This window comes from Ambystoma mexicanum, chromosome 3p (genome assembly GCF_040938575.1).
Source record: "Ambystoma mexicanum isolate Mex_15411 chromosome 3p, UKY_AmexF1_1, whole genome shotgun sequence".
NCBI classification, from domain to species: Eukaryota; Metazoa; Chordata; class Amphibia; order Caudata; family Ambystomatidae; genus Ambystoma; species Ambystoma mexicanum.
Window position 1 is genome coordinate 934596995 of NC_090925.1, and position 22523 is coordinate 934619517.

The 22523-nt window shown below is 44.6% G+C and overlaps 1 protein-coding gene across 1 annotated transcript in view; it reads right to left on the reverse strand.

The window, feature by feature from the left end:
• The window catches only part of LOC138581135 (fer-1-like protein 4), a 1598034-nt gene that overhangs the window by 1117055 nt on the left and 458456 nt on the right, over positions 1 to 22523 (reverse strand). Inside the window, exon 14 of the mRNA XM_069652231.1 lies at positions 14506 to 14692. Coding sequence (XP_069508332.1) covers positions 14506 to 14692 — 187 coding nt within the window. The remainder of the gene's footprint in view (positions 1 to 14505; positions 14693 to 22523) is intronic.

The window sequence follows — 22523 nt, forward strand, 5'->3', positions numbered from 1 at the left end:
GTCTTGGAGGCTAATTCAAGATCTAAGGCTGATAAACGATATTGTTGAGGCAGAGTTCCCTTTAGTCCCGAACCCGGCTACAATATTATGCAATATACCCGTTGAGGCAAATTATTTCACAGTGATTGACTTGAAAAATGCATTGTTGCACCCTGACTCACAAGATCTGACGTCATTCACATTCAGACAAATGCGTCTGAAAAGCACGAGGCTGCCACAGGGGTACTGTGTGTCCCCTTCTATTTTCAACAGAGTCCTGCAGATGGACTTAAGCAATATTGCATTCAAAAGTGTCATCCTGCAGTATGTGGATGACATCCTGGATCTGCAGCACAACAGAAGAGCAATGCAGGCACAATTCTATTCAACTACTGACTATACTGGCTGAGAAAGGTTATAAGGTTGACAAGGAAAAGTTACAGTATTGTCAACAGGAAGTGCTGTACATAGGCCAGCTGATCTCACATGAAGGCAAGAAAGTGACCCCAGAAAGGGCTGAAACCATATTGAACACGGCTAAGCCCCACACGATAAAGCAAATGCAGAGCTTTCTAGGCCTGTGCAACTATGTTAGGGCATGGGTTTTCGATTACAGCTCTTATACTAAGCCTTTACTTCAGGCCCTAAAGAAGGCCCAAATGACAAATGAAAAGGTTGAATGGTCTGAAGTCATGGAGAAAGGATTTGCTGAACTCAAGAGAGCGGTTTGTACAGCTCTAGTTCTCGGAATTATGCAGAGGAATTTTAACTGTTTTCACACACAGATGGCAACGTCATGAGGGCAGTGCTCGCTCAAAGAACCTCCTTGGGGTACAAACCCCTAGCATACTACAGTGGGAATCTGGACCCAGTAATGAGAGGCCACTTCCCATGCGAACAAAGTTTAGCTGCCGCAGCGTTCGCCATAGAGAAGGCGACAACCATTGTAATGTGATGCTTCATGACGTTGTACGTCGAGCACTCATTATTTGCCATTCTAGAGAAACCAAAGGGCACATTGACATCTCAGAGAGCTTCTGCTTATGAAGTGATCATATCAAACCCATCGATTAAAATAGTCTGATGTAAGATAGTGAACCCAGCTTTGTTTATAGCAGAGCCAGTCACTGAAAGAGAGCTGATACATGACTGCACAAATTATGAAGAATTCTATGTTGAAATTCCCAGGGTAAAGGAAAATGCCTTGGCAGGAGGAGAGATCGTCTTTATTGACAGGTCTTCGAGAATCGAACAAAGTTATGGGCAAAGATACACAGGCGTTGCTGTGATAAAGCACACAGCGAATGGAGAGTTTCAAGTGCTTCTTAGTGCAAGAATACCATTGCATTATTCAGCACAGGCTGCAGAATTACTGGCATTGATACTCGCCATTGAGAATCACGCACACCAGGAAGTAACGGTGTACAGTGACTCCGCCTATGTGACGTCGACAGTGCACGCAGGCTTAGCACACTGGAAAAGGAGGGGCTACCTCTGAGCGGACTGCACGTCAGTGCAGCACGCAGCCTTATTGGACAGGCTGATTAAGGCACTACAGCTCCCAGTGGGCATAGCAGTTGTAAAATGTGCCGCCCACACCTAAGGGACAGATTTTATCTCACGCAGAAATCACTCAGCAGACACGGAAGCCAAGCGTATGGCATCCAAAAATGAGACGGTTATGGAAGTGGAAGCTATCCATACCAATGGACTAAGGATGCTTACATGAACCGCACCTGAGGGTTACAACAATTTGGGGCAAACAATGTTAATGGAGCTCCAAGGGGAGGCACCGCAGGAACAGAATAACCTGTGGAAACGTCGAGGGTGTTCTTTAAACCCCTCTGACAGCTTATGGCAACAAGACAGCACTGGTAAACCAGTAATGCCTGTAGCCCTATTAAAAATAGCGCTGGAGCAACTACATTACCCAGCGCATATCACAAAAGAGAATCTAGCAGCAACACTCGCGGAAGACTGGTTTATACCAAATTTAGCTGAGCATCTTGCATTCTTTATGGTGAACTGCATAATCTGCCAGCAATTCACCGCTGGGCACACACTAAAAGTAATGAGAGGAGTCATCCCCAGGCCAAATGGGCCTTTTCAGCACTTGCATGTCGATTACGTTGACATGATTAAAGTATGTAACGGGTACAGATACTTAATTGTTGTGGTGTGTCCATTCTCTAGATGGATAGAGACAGGTCAATGTACACACCCACACTCTACCTGTGCAGCCAAATTTTTAGTGAGGGAAGTGTTCCCCAGGTGTGGGGTGTGCAAAGTCATGAGATCAGATAATGGCCCTCATTTTGTCAATGCAGTGTTCGAGCAGATTAACTTACTGCTTGGTATAAAGCACAAGTTCTCGTCAACGTATCATCCATAAGGTAATGGGATCTGTGAGAAGTTCAACGGCTTGTTGAAGGAGAGAATAGCTAAGTTGAAGCTTACTCTAAGGAGGGGATGGTTGCACTTCCTTCCACTGGCACTGTATGCTCTTCGGAACCAACCTGGCTCCGACCATCATCTTACGCTACACAAGATAGCCACAGGAAGAAGAATGAGAACTCCCCTAACACCCCGAGATAGAGCTAGATGTGATGCCCAGTCAACAGGCGAAGTTTTAGGATCAGAAATACAAAACTATCTGAACTGTATGACATCTTGCCTTACTGTAATTTCAGACCAGCTGCAGCGACAACGAAAAGGGTGCAGCGCAGCACAGAACACAGAAGGAGACACTACATCAGACTCAATTCAAGGTCTACGTGTTCCACTCATCTTCCCTGGAGACGCTGTCTTGGTGAGAAACCATACAAGGAAAAAGTGGGCGAGCCAAGGTTCAACGGACCACAGTTGAAGACGTTACTCCATCTGCAGTCAAGCTACAAGGAAGAAGAGCTTGGATCTTCAATGGTGATATCAAGCCATACATCGGAGGAATCCCCCTGCCTGCCCCCCACAGCGAAGACACTACAGACAACGGGGAAGAACCACAGCACGTGCAGATGAGATCCATGACGAGGAAGAAGGACGCATGACCAGCAAAGTAAAGACAAAGAACCTTTGTGCAAAAGGTTGTGGCTTTTATTTTGGACATTTCTCTAAGCAAAAAATGGGATAAGGACATAAAAACGGACACTCTGTGCATCCTAGTTGCAAGGTGAAGAACAAATTTGCGCTTTTAAGCCACAGCATGTTTTGTTGATTTGAACTTTGAACTGAGGCACACTTAAGCCTTGATAAGAATAAAGACTGATACATTTTGACAGAGGATATTTACATTGGAAACAGATACAGTATCCCGATTCATCCAAAACCAAGATTTTGTTTGGTAGCACTTATGGTGTCACATAGTAGAGACATGACAAAGGACGTGGTCACCGATTTCAACCTAGTGCTAAGATCGTACCCGTCACTGGTAGGGAGGCTCACCAATGTCACAGACTTTCTCCAAGATCCTGAAAACGAAAAAATAATAAGACAACTGCTTACTGTCATTGCCGAACAGTTTATTATACTCCCTGAGTACAGTGAGAAAGAATCCAATGCTCCCAACACAGACGGAAATAGATGAGCTCATCAACACACTGTTCTTTCGCATAATCGAAGACTGTCCAACCATTGTCGGAAGAACGACAGATACACTCACATTTCTTCGAGATCCAGCAAACACTGAACATTTAAGCCATCTTTTAAATAAGATCATCATTTTGGTCGCACTCCACGCCACCGGACAGTGCAAACATTGTTTACATCAAGGAAAAAACATATAACCCTGAAACAAGCAAAGTCAGGACAAATGTCCCTATCACCAGAGGACAGCACATTAGCACATAATGTTCTTTTCCGCCTAGTAACTGACTTGCCAGAGCTAGTGGGCAGACCAATCGATGTTGACGTCCTCACATTTATCAGAGATCCAGCTAACATTGCACAAATGGGAACGCTGCTGCATGGAATCATGCTTCAAGTGGAACTCCAACTATCAGCGAAGTTTTCTGAGTAGAAGATTGTGAAACTTTCCGCCGAGGGACAGATCAAGGGAGCAGAGTCAAGAACTCCATTTGTTATGTTTGTTGTTATTTCTTCCCTATTTCTTCATACTGACCAGTGTCCAACATGTCCTCAGGACTGAAGCAGTATCGGGGGGTGGACTGGGAACTCACTTACTTTGAACATGTTCAGTAAAGGGACTCACTGAAGTAATACTCAATTTGATTTTTTCCATAGTCTAGCAAAGAAACTGTATCCTGAAATAAAAGACAATTGTCACTTGCAAGAAGGGGAAGAGGAACAACCTTTTAAGCACCTGACACTCATAAACTCAGAACTTGAAAGACAATATTAGATAAGGAAATACTAACATCGACATTTGGCTAATGATCGAGATGGGGGCCCGGAGCAGCAACCTGGTCCTCCCACAAGCAGAGAGGCACCCCCGCTTCTCTGGAAGTAAATGCTGTAGCCTTACATATCGAACCATAATGTACTTATGTATTGTATTTATCATTATTTTACTGTCATTAACGATCAGAACTGCATTCTTTATTGGTCCACGAAGCGTTCCAATTTCAGCGCACCCACCTGATGATACACGCATGCAACCCACAAGAGCACCCAGACTCTATATAGTCATTCCAGTCCCTAGAAAATCTGATGGTAGAGTAAATGAATGTGATTAATAGTGATATACACACACTTATGGTAACGAATGAGCAGGAAAGCCGTAGACAGTGTCGGCATGAAATTAATGAAGAAAAAACACTGACAACTACACGCACACACACACACTGAATGCACATGAAACAGGCCTAGTGTCAATGACCACAGAACCACAAACGAAAGCAGCAGAGAAGATGAGACTGCCTGCCATAAAAACCTTCACAGGAGATAGTGGGAGAAAACAAGAAGAATTAAGAGAAAGACCAACAGAAGAGGTCATATCAGAAACTCCTAAGAAAACAGAAGCAGCATCAGAAAAACTCTCTGCAAGGACACAAATGTTAGTAAACTTACTATTCCCATACATAGCCATAGCGAGGAAACGACAAGAGGAACTGAAGAACAAAACGACAGAGACTGTATCACCCAGCACACATATTCTAACACAAGGGACAAGTACCAGGTCTACAATACAGCCATATACCGGACCGGTGTCAGGCTGGTTGGCATGGGCATTTGCACGCAGCAGAGAAAAGATGCATGAGGACCGGGAAAGAGCTGCCAGACTCTTGTCCACTCAAATGGCGCGGATGAAGAGGCCTGCATCATGGACCAGGATACCTGAGAACCCTCCAGAAAGAAAAAGCCATACAGAGGCATTCAGAGAAGAAGTTATAGCAAACTACAGGAAAACCTTAAGAATCAAGAGAAGTATGCATGAAGATAATAATTAACTAAACGATTACCTGGATAGCACAGCACACTTAGGTAACAACATTTGGTACCAACACATGAAGGAAGTTGGAAGACGGAAATCTGAAGGGGAATGCTTCGTTTGCGCACTCCTACCGTACAGCATGGGAAAGTCCAAGATCTTCGTGGCTGTAGAAATTGATGTCCCAACAGCACACTGTCTCTCACACATAGCAATGTACAATACCAGAGGCCAGTTCATGGGAAGGGATGCCTCATTGATATGGGCAGCTGAAACAGCTTATCCCGATGAAGATGATTATGTTCAGGACATCAAGACGAGAAACAGAGCTCATACTAGGAATCATATGATCAGGTACGAGAAACCTGGAGTTAAAGGAACAGGAATAAGATGGTAAGTGAACCCAAGACTAAATGTCCAAGGGAAAACTCCAGCAGAGGCTCAAATTTGGAAAAGCAGAGGCCAGATGCAGATTTGGGGAACAGTGCATTCACCAGACGGATGGGAGAAAGGAGTGGTGATCTGCCGAGCATGGATGGTCCTCGGAGCCTGTAAGGAAGCCATCGAAAACATCACAAAAACTGTGCAAACCACTATGGCCTAAACTTACAAGACTACTGACATGGGTCGAAGACAGAGGAGGACCCCTGCAGATAGTGCCACTAGAAAGCCCGAAATTGTGCTTCAGGAACAATGGCACGAGGAAGAGGGGAGAGAATCAGAACTGCGGACACATTTTTGAGGAGGGTCCAGGAATGACTCATGGGACTGCAGTAATTATGGATCATTATTGGGCATGTGGACTCAAAGCATACATCAGACTGCTGAAAAACTGGGGAGGCATATGCACAATAGTGAATGTCCACGTTCCAGCATTAGTAATCCCGAAAAGCGACCTGAACATGAGGAAGAGGAGATCTGTGGAACTGATAACTCAAATGAAGAGAGAAAATAACTTTTCCGCCAAATCAGAAGAAGCATTTCATGCAATCCCATATGAACACAGGCTGTTTAGCCTCACCTCATCAGTGTTCACAACGATTTTCATGCCACAAATCCAAGTTGGAGTAAATACAAAATGGTTGCAGATAACCAGATGGGAGTTACTGCAGACCATCAACACAAAAATAAAAGGATTTAATGCAATCACGGAGGAGTTAAGAGCCCTCCGTCTGATGACTCTCCAGAACAGATGTGTACTTGACATGATCACAGCTATGGATGGAGGAGTTTGTGCAAAAATTGGAGAATCATGTTGCACATTTATACCTTCTCACGACGAAGAAAATTGAACTTTAACAGAGGCCATAAGTATGCTGACAAACCTGCAGAACCAGATGATCAACGAAACAGACGAAGTTGATGATGACAGCTGGTTTGGATCACTGTTTTCATGGGTTCCACAAAGGATGGCGGATGCATTCAAGTTCCTAGGAGCCCTGCTAGTAATTATATTACTAGGATTTTGTCTCATCAAGATAAAAATCTGGCAATGCCAGAAAACTGCAAAGAAAGCCACAGGGATGAAGATGATGATTGATGTCAAACCAGAGATCTGACTGATGAAGAAATAAGAGACTTCGTGAATGCTAGCAAGCACACACCAGAAGGTACAAAGTTTCTTTATCCCAGGAAACGCAAAAATTATGAAGGAAATGGATTTACTGCAGCCCAAATGGACAATGTCAGCTGATGACATGGAACAAAGACGAACATGTAAGGATAGCAGGAAAACTGAAAGGAGTGATAAAATATGGACTCCAAAGAGACACTTCTTCAAACCATCATGTACAAACCCAGAAGATGAATAGGGGATGAACCCATAAGATGAAGTGAAGATGTATACAGAGGAACCAAGTAAGATGAATCCAAAGGAGGAAGTGGAAGTGGTCGATGAATCGACCAGAGGGGGGAGTGTAGAGGAGGTCCCAAATAAAGCCTGCACTCCAGTCACCCATTTTGAAGTACCAGGAACATTCACACCGAAATATGTGACGTATGATGAGCAAATAAACCAGCAGAGAGCTGCAGTAGGGCTCTGCCCAGTCCCTATCAGAAGAATAATACCTATTGAAGTACCAATAACCAAACAACCATGGACTGTAAGGTATCCATTGAGAAAACCCTAGCAGCAAATGAAACGAAATGAAGATTGCGTAAACGCTGTTCCGGAAGAAACTTAAAAGGCCTTAATTGAAGACAAATGGTGACGATACAAGAACCCGGACAGACTCACAGATGAAAGAAACGACAACCAAAAGATGACACACAGAGACGAAACGCCATGAATAAGGATATCATTCACTTAGAAGGAGAGGCGATTTTGAAATATAAAGAAACTTAAGCCCTAAACAGGATGAAGATATCCAACCAGCTAACGCCTGTACATATGCTTGAAACTGCAAGAAAGCTAAGAAAACAGTGCAGCTTGCTCTGCTTAGTAGAAGATAGACCACGGCAAGCGCCACCTATACATATCTACCTCAATGAAGCACACTATACAAGTGCGAGTCCACTTTACACAAAAGCAGAATTAACTCAGATTACTAGAGGTCAAACAGGACAGGATTCGTATTCCAGCTAAAACGAGAAGAGATGGCTGAATCGAAACTCAGAGAGAGCAACTCGTGCCTGGGGAGCCAAGGTCAGACCAATGGAAGGAGCGAACAGTAGCTTCGCGGAATCGAAACTTAAGAACAGAACAGCCTATCTCAGAAAGCCGAGATAGGGAGGCCCTAGCAGGTGGCAAGCTGAACAAGAATGAAATGCACAAATTGAAGAAAACTAGTCAGATTCATGGTGTGAGCAACACGTGATCATCCGAGCAAGAAGAGGCATGGGTTCACACCTACGCCTGGCTGTTGCCCAGACACAGATTTCATAACTTCTTCTGACAAGAAGATACAGTTTTGAGGCCGACCACAGCCAACTAATTGACACATAGCCACTAAAGTAATGATTGATGGAAGGGAGGCCGGGTGAATCTTGGGGCATCCTGCACCTAGCTGACCATTCTGCGTGCTGCTAAGCAAAGTGGAGATTTATGCATGGGGTTGATGCCAACCCAATCACAATGGACCAAATAATCTAGGGTCCTATAGATAGTAGAACCAATGGGACATCGTACTCATAGTGACGTCTACTAGAGTAATGTTAGAAGGAAAGGCTTAGACGCCCACCTGATAGTGTTTATCTAATCTTCTTACTCCATTACCATATACAAATATAGTACCTATAGTAAGGTTACCTTTTCCCAACCAATAGAATTGCATGTTAACTTTTGAGTGTTACACGTCATGATGAAGAGTTTTGGGTATAAATGTTACTGTTTATATGAAGTTCTTGGGAGTGGAAGCGAGACGGGCTATTGCATCACTGTTGATTTCCATGTTTCCCCGTTTTTTTGTACTTGTCATTAAACGGACTCCCCTTTGCCAAACCATTGAGTTGTCCTTACTGATTGGTGTTGGAGTAAGAAAACTGGCACCCCCATTCATCTCAAGGTGCAGCTATCGCGTCTTAAAGTACTGCAAAGCAAACCCCGACTCTATGGGCCAGCCGGGGGTCCCGCCAGTACACTTCCATGTAACCAAAGTAGTTGAAAATATTGGTGCAAACCTTTGCTGTTGGGAGCCTGCACATGCTGCTGTAAAGTGCAAGGCATTGCTCAGACTTTCTGGGACATTCCCAGAGAAGCTACCCAGCAGTCGCTGTGCTTTAGAAGACACTGATAGAAAAAAAAGAAAAAAGAAGACACTGATAGCATAACATTAACTGCCTCTGCTTACACAAGCAAACAGCAGATTGCAAAACATCATCATCTGGTCTCCCGGATGTAAATCCCATCACAGCATGGCACCCTTAGATTTGATTTGATTTCCAGATTTATTCGGTATTCGTACCATCAAAGCGCATGTCAGACAAACAAAGTTAAAAGGAATTCCAATACATCATTGCACATTCTAGCCATAAAAACACTCATTAATAAAAAATACATGATAATCCATCTTGTTCAAGTTCATCATATGATTAACATGCAAGCCGAAGGTCCAGTTAAAAATGTTACAAAAAGCACTCGTAGGCTGGTAAAATAAAAAAAATGATCTTATGTGGAGGACCTCTGTAGCCATGCCCTGTGTACTCATTTAGCCACAGGGTTTACAACTCCATGCTCGCCAGTGTGTTCACACAGGACCAATGCATCTGCTGTCCTACAAATCCCCTTCAGTCTGAAAATTGGAAATGAACATTTAGCTCTTAAAACTTTATAACCATGACACAACAGCATAAAATGGAAAGTGGTTTTGAGGGGTGCTCCACAGACCTGGTACTCTGGGCTGTTTAACGTGCTCCAGTTATTTTTGTAGCCAGCAAATCGCAGTGTGCATGCTCTTAAATCAAAATAAAGTGACTATGCAAAACCTGCTTTAATAGTATCTAAGTATTCTTGAAAACAAAAATCTTCTTTAGTTCTCAGACACATCCGCCCACACGAGAGTTTAAGGCATGCCACCTCCATGGACCATCTGCATGCCTGGGTGCCTGTCTTCTTTACCAGGTCAGAGTGTCATGCCTGCTGGACATATCTCTAGACCAGGAACGACCTCTCCATACAAAATGAGTTACGCCCATAGAACCACTACACCATTCTACTCGAAATGGAGGTTGTTCGATGCATTGCCCGGAAAACAACGTCTGCATTTTTCACGTCGTTAAAATTCACGTGACTTAGTTCCGTCACGTGTATCACGGCAGTGCGTACATAAGCAGCGTGGAAACGCTGATCGCTGCTTCTGATTAAGTCAATTTTGGCATTTTGTAGCTGAACTCCTGACCTGCGTTCTCGCATTTTCTTCAGCAACTTCTTTGGCCTTTTTTGAGCGTGTTTTCCTCCACATGCCAATTCCTGAGCTGCGTGTATCCTGTTCGCGTGCCAAATCTCCACGCGGACGCTGTCTGCAAGCGCGGCTGTCCTGAGCTGCGTGTATCCTGTTCGCGTGCCAAATCTCCACGCGGATGCTGTCTGCAAGCGCGGCTGTCCTGAGCTGCATGTATCCTGTTCGCGTAACAAATCTCCACGCGGACGCTGTCTGCAAGCGCGGCTGTCCTGAGCTGCGTGTATCCTGTTCGTGTGCCAAATCTCCACGCGGACGCTGTCTGCAAGCGCGGCTGTCCTGAGCTGCGTGTATCCTGTTCGTGTGCCAAATCTCCACGCGGATGCTGTCTGCAAGGGTGGCTGTCCTGAGCTGCGTGTATCCTGTTCGCGTGCCAAACCTCCACGCGGACGCTGTCTGCAAGCGCGGCGGTCCTGAGCTGCGTGTATTCTGTTTGCGTGCCAAATCTCCACACGCGGACGCTGTTTTCAACGCGGCTGCCCTGGGCTGCGTGTATCCTGTTTGCTTGCTCAATCTTCACGCGGAAACGCTGTCTCCAAGCGCGGCTGGCCTGGCTGCGTGTACGCTGTTGCGTGCAATCCTGCACGTGGTTTTCTGAACTTCTTTGTACCTTTGGTGCCTGTAACAGTTAACAGGTGAAAATCTAATTTTGTTTGTCGTGGGAAAGAAAGTATTTCATGAACTATTGGAAGGTGTTTGTGCACAGTACTTTGGACGCTATCCTGTGGTGCACCAACCCGGTATCTAGCGTGAGCCTCGTGCCATTCGGGATAAGTCTCCCTTACTAATCTTCCCCTCCTTTATCGTTGTTTCCACTCCTGGGTTTCTTCATGAGACTTTCGTTGAATTCTTCAGTTTGGCCTTAAGGTTAGTGTTTCGAATTAATGCTAATACTGTGCTATCATAGTGAATTGAGTTTGGGACAGTTTCTTATGATACTTTATCTATCCTAGGCATATCTTACGATACAATACCCACGCCCTTTCCAGTGATCCATCTCTCTGCCTGTTTTATCAGTCAGAGAGTTGTATCATTTGGAAGGTCTAATTTGACCTGGCTACAATCAAGTCGTGTGAAAAAGGATCCGGAAGAGCCCTACCAATCGTATCCTTTTTTGGTTACCGTATCCTTTTCAATTGATACATTGGTGATTTATGACACAGAGGACCCTTTCGCCATAGCAGATGGTCGGTCCCACAAAGCAGCGAGGTTACGTATGTTTGACTAAATGTTTACATGTTTTAACCAAGGTGTAGAACAGCTACCTTCCAATCTCATAAAGTTGTTCAACATTTCCCAGCACTTATGCAGGTCTGGTCACATCCACAGACGTGACCAAAACTGGAGTGGCTTGAGAAGTACGAGTTCTTCAATTTTAGGTGCAGGATTGCATTTGGAGCTCCCTTTGGTTGAATCAGCATAGATTTAAAAAAACATTTTCTATAACTCCCAGATAGTTGGATCTCTGCTCTGTACAACGCAGCTGGAGCAGCTTGCAACCTGTACAATTGTAGAACTGGTGACGGTTTGCCCCCTCCATGCGACAGAGAGAACTTCTTGATCCCGCCACTGTACTTTTCCAGGTTCAAGGTTGCTTTAGTCACTTGTTCGGTCAAGAGACCGTTCTCAGCAAAGTGAAGGCCCAGGTAGTCATATGCCATGACCTGTTCAAGTTTTTCCCTGTTCACTTTGATGGTAACAATGGTACGCTTGGATGACCTATGTCTAAAGACCAATGTTTTGGTTTTTCTCTGATGTGATCTCCATGGGCAGTTCCCCACACTTGTTTGTGAAGGTGCTCATGGCATGCTTGATTCTCATCGGGCTGATTGACAGCAACACACTCTGTATAAATGATAGATTTGGCATGTATAATATCACTACCTCCTCCTGGGACCTCTCATGTCTTATGGATTCACTGTGTCTTCCTTTCTCCATGACAAAGGTTCTACTACTTGCACAGCCTTTAAACTGTTCTTATTCCCAAGTCTAATCAGGCAGTATGTCCTGCAGCCGTGTCCTTGGTGAGGGTCAACTTCATCTGCAGGCATTTCATATTTTCTTTCCTTCTGTGATTAGTTCTTCCCAGAAGGATTCACATTCTGGGCTCCATTTTAGGGTTTTGAAGAGAGGAAAATGAACGTATCCATAAAAGCCACGGACCTCCCCCCGTTTCGACGGTATAGACATGAACGGTGTACCTCGCTCATCACATCTTCCTCCTCACCACCATTGTATCGCTGCTGCGAGAGATGCTACTCCCTGAGACAACCGTACAGACCCTATCCAGATGACATCACCAAAGCAATAAATCTGTAGGCGAAGGCGATGGAACCCATGGAAAAGCTGTAACCATGAAAGAAGCAAATTACATTACAGCTGAAGCTGACACGCATAGGCGCATTAGACACAAAACACATATACATCTAAGCACAAAGCTACACATACACTTGGTCAAAAGGCACTTAGACATGAAGAACATGCTTGCCCCCATTAAGGTAGAAAACATACACTCTCTTTTCTAAGCTGAAACGCAAGACGCACGGAAATACAAATAACTGCTTGCTAAATGCAGAATGCAACTAAAATGAGTGGCCATGTAAACCAAGTTGGAGGACGCAGTCATGGCCGGTGAATAGGAGACATTGGGAAGCCATAAGGAAGCAGAGAGACGCTGTCTTGCTGAGCCAGGAGAAGAGCCAAGACGAACAGCACAGACAGCAAGTGCACGGATTGCCAAGGTTAGCGGACAAAGACAGATCTGAAACAGCACTGGAAAAATACAGACAATAGGCAGATCCTAGACAACAGACATCATTCTATCTAAAGAAGCAAAGAAACACATGTTGCAGGAAGGTCTGGTTCCCATCAGCTCACACCTGACGATACTAATGAGAAGGTAGCTCAAACAAGTCTCCAGGCCAAGGAAGATAATGACAGCTATAATAAAAAGGGCTAAAATCCTCAGAAATTACTGAGCAGGCTAATTCGAAATACATTCCCCACACACCTGACTTGCAGCTGGCACAGAATGCCTATTCATTAGAGCCATACATGGGCAGACAGGGACCTTTGTTACCATCCATCTCTTTGGGATGAAAGATGGAATATAGTGTAAAGTTGAAAGCCAAATGTCCTGACTCGAGGCCCAGGTGATATGGAATGGTAAGTTTAGCGGGACAGGCAGCACCTTGGGGCCATTCTCATCACCTTAATGTGTGGCTCATGTGCTGGTAACAGTCCAACCTGCCAATGCTGAGAAAGCTTTCCCTAACCAATCACTGCTCACCTTCCACGCTCACCTTAATAGTGTTGCAGCCACCACTCATAATATGTTCCCCTTGTATCTTTTTGTAGCTGGTCCCAGGCGGAGTTACCTGATATCGCAGGACCAAATAGAGTACTAACCCCATTTAGGATCCATACTCTACCATACACACACAATCATATCCCCCTAGGTTTGCTCAATGTATCATTTGTTTGTGACATCAAATCGAAGTAAAACTCTGTGGCAAGCCTGTACCAAGACGAGAGAGAAATGGAGATCACCAATGTCCATTACTATCCCTGTTTTATTTGGATATTGTTAATAAAACAGTACTTTTGCCACATTATTAGACTCTTCTGTTTTTTGGGTCGTGGGACGCCCCCTCCTTGACCACTCCTGCCCGAGAGGGGGGCATCTTCCCCAACTCGACAGTTTGTTCAGGCACAGGAGCACCACAATGCTTGCCTAGGTGTCAGGATGAGCAACCATGTCAGTCCCCACCCTGCTCCACTGCCCCACCCCCCCCCAAATCCTCCCATGAATAATTAAATTAATTGTTGCCCTGATTGATGGAACTTTTTCGCGGTGCAAAGTCACTTGGCACGAGTACAAAGTCAGTGCAAAGTCACTCTATGAATTAGGGTGTTTGCAAGCAGCGCAAAGTGACTTAGCACCAGTGCAAAGTGATTTTGCACTGCGCAGGAAATTCCATGAATCAGGCTCTGTATCTGAATTGGCACTAGCCTTGCCCCTTCACAGAACCTGAGCACCAGGGGAGCCTCCCCCCTCTCATCAGCCCTTCTCAAATTAGTGATCACATTTTCTGGGTAGACTAAATGTATCGCTGGCCGTGCTTAAGATGCAACTTAACTCACGCCACAGGACGGTCAGTCCGTTTGGAGATGTTCTTTTTGTGCCTTTAGCAAAAAGAATACAGTACACCTAAAAAGAAGTGCGGATATTTCCGTGTGTCTTACCATTTCTACCAGGGTCTGATATTTTCTCGAGGTCGATGAAATGTGTGGCTAATGCAACATCGCCGATGTTGGCATCGTCAAGGACTTGAACTTTTATTCTTTTGGCGAGGGGAGGAAACATTTCGATGAAACTAATCTGCTCGTTCCATACGGGTTCCGTCGTGTCATTCTCCACTGAAGTTTCACCCTAAAATTAAACATTGAGTTAGAAACAGGTTTTTCAACTTGTACAGTGATGCAATAATGGCTACACTTGGCACTTTAAGCAGTTTCAGACTGTGACAGAATATAGGCCAGGGCACCTAAATATTAGTGGCCCACATTTGCACTCAATTCATAACTTTTTGCATTAATCTGCTTGATTGGAATATGGGGGTGCATTCTGAGGGACAATTCGCGGACAGCAGTGCTCATTAAACACACTGGGCCAGTATAAAGGTTTAAAAAATGGAGCTGCACTTCTGACCTAGTTATTAAAGTGGCCGCATTGAGGCCGGCCCTTCGGGCACAAGCATCGATGTAATTGGAAGTGGCATTTAGCTTGCATTTTCAGTCATACACCGCAGCCTCCGTTTTTCAGCCGGCTTGTAACGTTTTCTCTGGTAGACAATGGAAACTCACCAGAACTGGTTACTGCTACATTAATCTTTTGACAGAGCGCATAATCCTCTGCGAACACAGGTACAGCAATTTTATCCCATATACTTGAAATATCTTAACATGCTGAGACTCAGGGCTGGCCATTGTGAATAAACTCACGGGAATCCAGGCAGCTTGCGTCACTGGCTCCCCTAAATCGGCCTCATTCGGAACAGCACATAATGCACTGGTATTAGTGAAACACACAGTTCCCCATTATCAGCCGGAATACTGCCCAATGAAATTACCATTATCGCCACTTGGTCTGGCGGAGCGGGAAATGTGCTGCTAATTCTGTTACCGCCACATTTTTCCTGCACCGCCATACTCGTAATGAGCCCTGAGAGTCCGCAAATTGACCCCAATTGTATTTGGAAAAGTCAGCACACTTTAACCAACTTCAAACTTGCTGCCCTTTGCACATAGCTGTTTACTATTCGCTGAGCTGAAAATTGTCAAAACACTCATGTCAACTTTACCTCCTGATTTAGCCACTCCCGCAGTACACACCAACCGGCACAAAGCAACTGCATTAGAGTCTGAACTAAATTGCCTGGGGACCTCTGCATGCCATATAATAATTGCACTAATATTGTTGCATGCTATGCCAGACAATGGGTTACAAAAAATGGGTTCTGTGCAGCAGTTTCAGACAACCAATAGCGAGCGGTGTGAGTTCATGCACTACCATTTTCAAATGGACCTCTTTCTAGCTCTGATTACTCAACATATTACTGAATCTACATGCAAGGGTCTTGCACTAGCTAATAGCCCTGCGGCTGCTTCCCACACCTCAGCTGTCTGTCTATTGCAAGGATCACACACCTGCTACAGACTCTGAAAACTCATCCTTCTACTGTCACGCCATAGCGACGTTGCCTGCGCTAGATGCTGTCTGGGGACCAGTGGGGTCGCTTAGCCCCTGTCACAATCCCCAACACAGAACAGTCACTGGATTTTTTCTTCATGCACTTAAAGGAGCAAAGAGGTAGAAGATCAGACTTTGCGAGACTGAATAATTCTGACAGAGTTGGGAGAAATGTATGTGTGAGTAGAAAACTATATTTGGTGTAAAACCTATATGTGGGAAACCTAGTCATGTACAATAATAACTAAAGCATTACGTTTTTTAGTTACCCTGTTCTAAAAGTGACATTTTTAAGATATATCGTCTGTGTTAAATGTTGATTTTATGTGTGTGGTAATTAATTTTGTCTAGGATTTCATAGGTATAGTGTAAAAGGTTGGTATTACAACTATAAGCACTTAATAAATTAAATAATAATAATATTATGCTATTGTATGTTTTTCGATGTTAAGTGTTTCTTGTACTGCGCCAGTCACCATTGCAGTGCTCTTACAGTGCCAATGTTTGTCCGAGAAGCGGGGTGTTGATATTATTGGGATAAACGTATTTGCCTGTTTCATATTTATAGAACTGTTAGAATATACATGTTTCCCTAATATTGTCAATATGCCACTTCTCGTACATGCCTCGTCACTGTTATACCACTTTGATGGTGAAAGGCACAGTACAACAATCTGTTAACATAATGCATCATTTGTCCTTATCCACAGGAGAAATATTTGGAGAGGTGATACCCTACAGTTTCCTCACTGCTGCAGAAACAACTAGGGCTTCTGCAGGAAGTCGAGCTGGCAACCACATTTTTCCTCTGGCAGCATTAAGTACTTTATGTCAAATTGTCTCTTAGTAGGAGTATAGAGACTGGATTTTACCAGATCTGCTGTCCAATAGCTAACACCTCATTTTGTAAAGCAATAACAGGTTTTTCATTCACACTACGATGAGGGGGAAAACAGTTTGATTCCTCCATGGTGGTCTTTGCATTTTTAAATCCGAACTAGTCAAAAGCTTCTAACATATAATAGTGACATTCATTAACAGAAGAGACGGGGACTATTTGTTCCACTAATTCGGAATCTGGAGCCTAATCTGGAGAAGGAATAACATCTGCTATGCCTGGTGTGATAGGCCAGTAGGGGAGGAGTCGCAGCAACTGCAGGTGTACATTTGGCTCTGACAAGGACTTAGTTGGAGTCTCAAAAACTGGAACAGAGACAGGAGCAGGTGGATGGATTTTCTGATTAAGATCGTAGCATATTCAGAAGTGTCATGAGCTTGTGGAAGTTGTCCATTAGATGAACCTGTACTCTGGTAAAGTGGGGATGACAATGACGTTCATCACTTATTCTAGTGGAGGAAATAGGGACAGGCAGGAGCATAGGATTGCTTGGCACAAAACATACAGAAGCTTGCACCTCGGTTGGCAGCACTTGAAAAACCATCTTATTATGGTAATGCATTAAATGTGTGACGAAAGAGATGTATGTGAGATGCAAAAGGCTTCCTAGAACCTATGTTGCTACAACACCTGACATCTTGCACTGCCACATCAAGCCCAGTTGCTTCTAATAAACCGTCAATTTTAGACTTCGCTAAGGGAGTAAAATGACTTCTTGAAATGTCTAAAACTGTTTTTTAACAGAAAAGTCTGGAGAGTGGGGAAGAGTTTCTATTAGCTGCTCTGCTGAGGTGAGAAAAGGGTGGGCGGTTTTGATAGTGAGGCCGAGAGAAATGGTTGATAAACGTTTTTTCTCAAAGGAATTCAGCAAGGTTGAAACTATAACCACCTTTAAAGTTAAAGCTATTATGGTCTTACCAGAACTTGGTTCCTCATTCTTTTTTAACATGCATTATGTTGTGGTGCCTGTGCTAGTCTGATCCATGTTTAGTTATGAATACAGACTGGTCATGCAATCTAATGTAGAGGTTTTATTTTGAATTAATGTTCATACTGCACAACATGTTTTTTCAAATAATAGTGCATATAAAAGAAAGGCATTTTTAAAACTGAATCAGTGGGGTTGCGTTGTCTGTGTCTAAGTGTATTTAACATTTTACCACGGGTAGTAAAACAGTTTGGTGCTCTTAGCAAGTTTAAAAGCGTATGATGCATGTGTGAATGATGAATTATTCACAAATCTGTCAAAGACAGTAGTCCAGCCTTGTAAATAAGTTGCTGGGGAAAGAGCACTGTCAAATTCCCACGTTTACTAAGCCTATTGATCTGTATTTACAATTGAACCCAAAGAGAATATAGGTACCAGAGGGAAGTCTTGTCACATCATAGAGGGCATCATCAGAATAACGCAAAGCCACTATACCACAATGAGAAAATACCACGAGAATATGTAATAGCCCTCTGACAAAATCCCTAACAGGTTTCTAATTGAAGAGAGATCAATATTAAAATATGCATGTGTGAAAAGGTCAGTAGCTTCTCTCAGCCTGCGGTAGGAGGCCTACCAGGGTTGAAGGCAGAGCCAGTGCTACCACAGAGGGGGGCAGTGGCAGTTGAGAGGGCCCCATCTCCTGTCCCCTCCCAAAGAGCCTGCTCATACTTGGGCAGTACTAATCTTCATCACCTCCCATACCTCCGGTCATAAATGCTTGCCAGGTTCTTTCTTTTTGTTTTAGTTCTGAAACCAACACGGCAGCTGGCACGAGCGACCAACAGAAAAAGTACAACCCAGTAGTGCCCTGTTAGTAAAGATTTCCATTTATGGGTAATCTTCCCTCCAGTTGTGTACCCTCCAACTTTTTGCTGTTGTCTGACCACCCTAGCCTGACATTTGCCAGTGGAGCCCAGCCTTCTGCTGTACTCCACTGGGTTTTTGTTAATTTTGTTATGGGGAAACTGACATGCCCTTAAGACAGTCAGTACTGGGAGACTTTGCTTCCCTTAGTCTTTCACTTTGTTGCTATTTCTTAGTAACATTTTATCAGTGCACAAAGTACCTTACAGTACAGTGCGCTGGGGTCCTCTTTTCATTTGTAAGGCCCTAGACACTCTCGAAGGATTTTTTGGTGAATGTACAAGTGTGCCTTGGATGTGTTTTCAACCCTTTTCAATGGTCCAAACTGCGTTTACCGCGTTTGGACCAGGACAGTGGCCAGTGCCTAAAATGGCCATGCCACAAGGTCCTTTGTTCTGTCCTTTGGCCATCTTGGCCCTTTGCCTTCCCCAGGTCAAGCAAGCCGGAAAATTCCTTATTTGGTCATGCAGTCCCCCGTGCAAACCAAAGCTTTTGCGGGCTTCTGCATGCCTTGTGTGTGTGCCTTCAGGATGTGGGCTGGAGCTGTCTAGTTCCAATACACATCCTGGGTGCCAGGACGTCTGGTGTGCTGGGATGACAGGGACCACTGTGTTCTGTAATTGGTCCATGTCTGGGATGGCTGTATGTGAGCAGATCTATCATTGGTTTCTCTTCCTTTTGGCACAAAGGAGATTTTGGATAAAAGAAGACATTTTAGACCCATTCCAGGTCGATCTTCTGAGTTCACACCGAACTTGGTAAAGGTGCCAAGTATCCTGTATCGATGAAGCAGATCCGTGGAACCACTGGTGACCCGCTGGAGGGTTTGGCACCCTGAGCCCGCTGTTGTCCTGTCAGACCCCCAGTTTCATGATCGAACCTAGAAGGCCTGCAAGGGTGCTTCGACCCACTGGAATAGTGGGACCAACTATTCTCGGCATCTCCAACTTAACCTGTAAGCGAGCCTTTTCGGAAGTGTTCCTGGACCGCCCAGTGAACTGACCAGCTTGTACAGGACCTTTGCCCTGGAACCGTCGCCGTCTTGAGTTTCGACTTGAGCCTTTGCCTTTAGAGACCGTAAACTCTGGGTATAAGACACTCTCCCACTGAGTTTCGTACACCTGGCATTCCTAGGTCTGGAATTAGGAGAGCCCGCCTAAACCCGAGCATACGCGATCACAGTCTCACCCAGATGTGGTGAAGAACTTTGTGGGTGCCTTACAGCTGTGCCCTCCTGTGTCCTCAGACTCACTGCAGTGCAATTGGCCTGATCCCTTCATCAGGAGCAGAGAAATCGCAACTGTCCCGCCAGAGAATCATCTCTGGAATCCAGCCCCTGAAAGCCACAGAGCCGTGTTACTGCAGGATTTGAACCTGCAACCTAAGTGGACTCGACTGCCGAAGTTGGTCCGGAATGCGCTGAGGGTCGGTGAGTACTTCCAACCCTTACCGGTGGCCCTTGGTGCATCCATCCATTTTTACGCACAAGTGTCCCATGAGGGCCACTCTTCTTTATCGAGGTAGCTTGTGCTACCTAGCTATTCCCAATTCTTGGATCCTGTTCTGCCCTCTTGGGGAGAATAGTGGGAACTTATTCTTCACTGCCTCACCCACCTTCCTGAGTTACTACAGCCCCTTGAAGAGACCCCGTTTTGACTTAACCACGCAATCTAGTGCGCCAGCACCGAAAGTACTTTTGAGCTCAAGGCTCCACTCATCTTAGGGACTGGACTGCCTCTTACTTAGGGTTTGAATTGTGAAAGACTGCCTGAATGATATTCGCACTGTGTGACCCCTTTCTTTGCAGGTTGTGGATCAATACTGTGTACTATTCCTTTAGGCCATTGGTCACTGTATATATGTTTGCTAGATTAGTGTTGTGATGGTTTTGTTATTACTGCTGAATAATTACTTTGTGTTTGAATTAAAAGGCCTTTAATAAATTTATATATATATTGTTGATATACACCTGACAGAGTAATTTGTGGTTTTGTTTACTGTGTGTGCTCATTGTGGGCTTCCGATCACCCTCCCCACTCCTGAGACCTAGTCTTGACAGCCGCTAATGCTACCATGTCTGGTCTGGCTTGTCCAGAAGGTTACCCTGTTCCATGAAACTAGGCGGCTGGCCTTCTGAACCTCTGCCCACCAGGTCAGAGTTCAGAAATCCATCTTAACAACTTGGTGTACACCGGTGGGATAGGATTGAAGGTACCCAGTGTTGCGCATTGGTAAAGGTACCCAGATTATACTTACCCAGGACACATAGTGACCTTAGTAGTAGCGCAATAGTAAAGGCTAATGACCTATCTTAAAACATGGAAGCAATAACCAACATAGCCTTGAATGCTTCCACGTCAAAAACACTGAGAATGATGTGTACCGACAGAGACTTATCTGCTCAAGGTACAAAGAGTGAAATTATCCAAAGGATCATGGATTGGCAAGAGGTGCAACTCACTGCTATTACCTAGGATGAGACGGCAGAAGGTGGTGGAGCTGCGCACACTGACAGCTCTAGTAGAGCTGATGCTGCACTCATCCATGAAGTCTATGAAGACAGGGATGATGTAGAGTCCCAAGTCTTATCTGTCAGCTCTGATGCTGAAGCCATACTTGAATACAAGAAGCAAGAACTGCAGTTTAAGCAGAAGGAGCTTGAGTTCAACATGGCAAAGCTGATAGTTGAGCAGGCAGAAAAACAAAAGGACAGGGATCACCAGTTGGAGCTGGCCAAGATTCAGGCTACAACGGGCTCCACCCAGGGATCTGGACATGGGTCTGGGTCCTGTTCTCATCCAAGATTGTCTAAAGATTTGCTCAGTATGTATGATGAGAAGAATGACATTATGGACTGGCTGACTGCATTTGAATATGCCTGTGAAGTCCAAGAAGTTGTGGATGCTGATAAGATTGTATGGCTGCTCAGCCCACTACCAAATTCTGGCTGAAGTGCCATTATGGAAATGTCAAAGACTGATTGAGTAAATGTTTGCAAAATTGAAGCAAACTCTCATTTTAAAGTTTGGGAAGACTCCTGCTCAATACTTAAAGAGATTTAGAGAGTACAAAAAGAAAGAAGGGAACACTTGGCTGTCCTATGTTACTGATTCCTTGAAAAACATGACCGGCTGGGTTGAAGGCTATAAGGTCACCACCTGTGAGGGTAGGATATGTTTAGTCATGCTTGAACATATTTTTGCATCTTGTTCCCCTGAGCTTAAGCAGCACTTGGCTGATTGAAATAAGATAGATCCAAAGAAGCTGGCTAGTGCAGCAGATGTGCGGGTGTCACACAGAGTGTCCCATAAGGACAAGACTACTCCTGGTAAGCAGGAGGAGGGGAAAAGAAGAAAGATAAGGAGGGTGCGGGATCTGATAAAACTTCTTCCCAAAAGAACCACAAAAAGAAAAACAAGGGTAAGTCCCAAGAGAATGTTAAGGGTGGTAGGAGTTATATTCCCAGACAGAAATCTGGTAATAGTAAGCCTCCTTATGTCCTAAGACCCAGTGGAACTTGTGTGGTTTGTGGAGCAAATGACCATGTCAAGGGGGACCCCGGATGTAAGGCCAAACCTTGGGGGTCCACTCTGTGAGTCTGGCCGTCCTTTCCTATGAGGAGGAAGAGATCACAAGGGCATCCTTCTCCTCAGACTCCTTCCCCACTGGGATAGAATCTGAGGTAGTCCTAGTTAGTCTGGGTTCCCTGGGTTCCTGGGAGCCTAAAGTCTCAGAGGCATATGCTAGCATTCCAGACA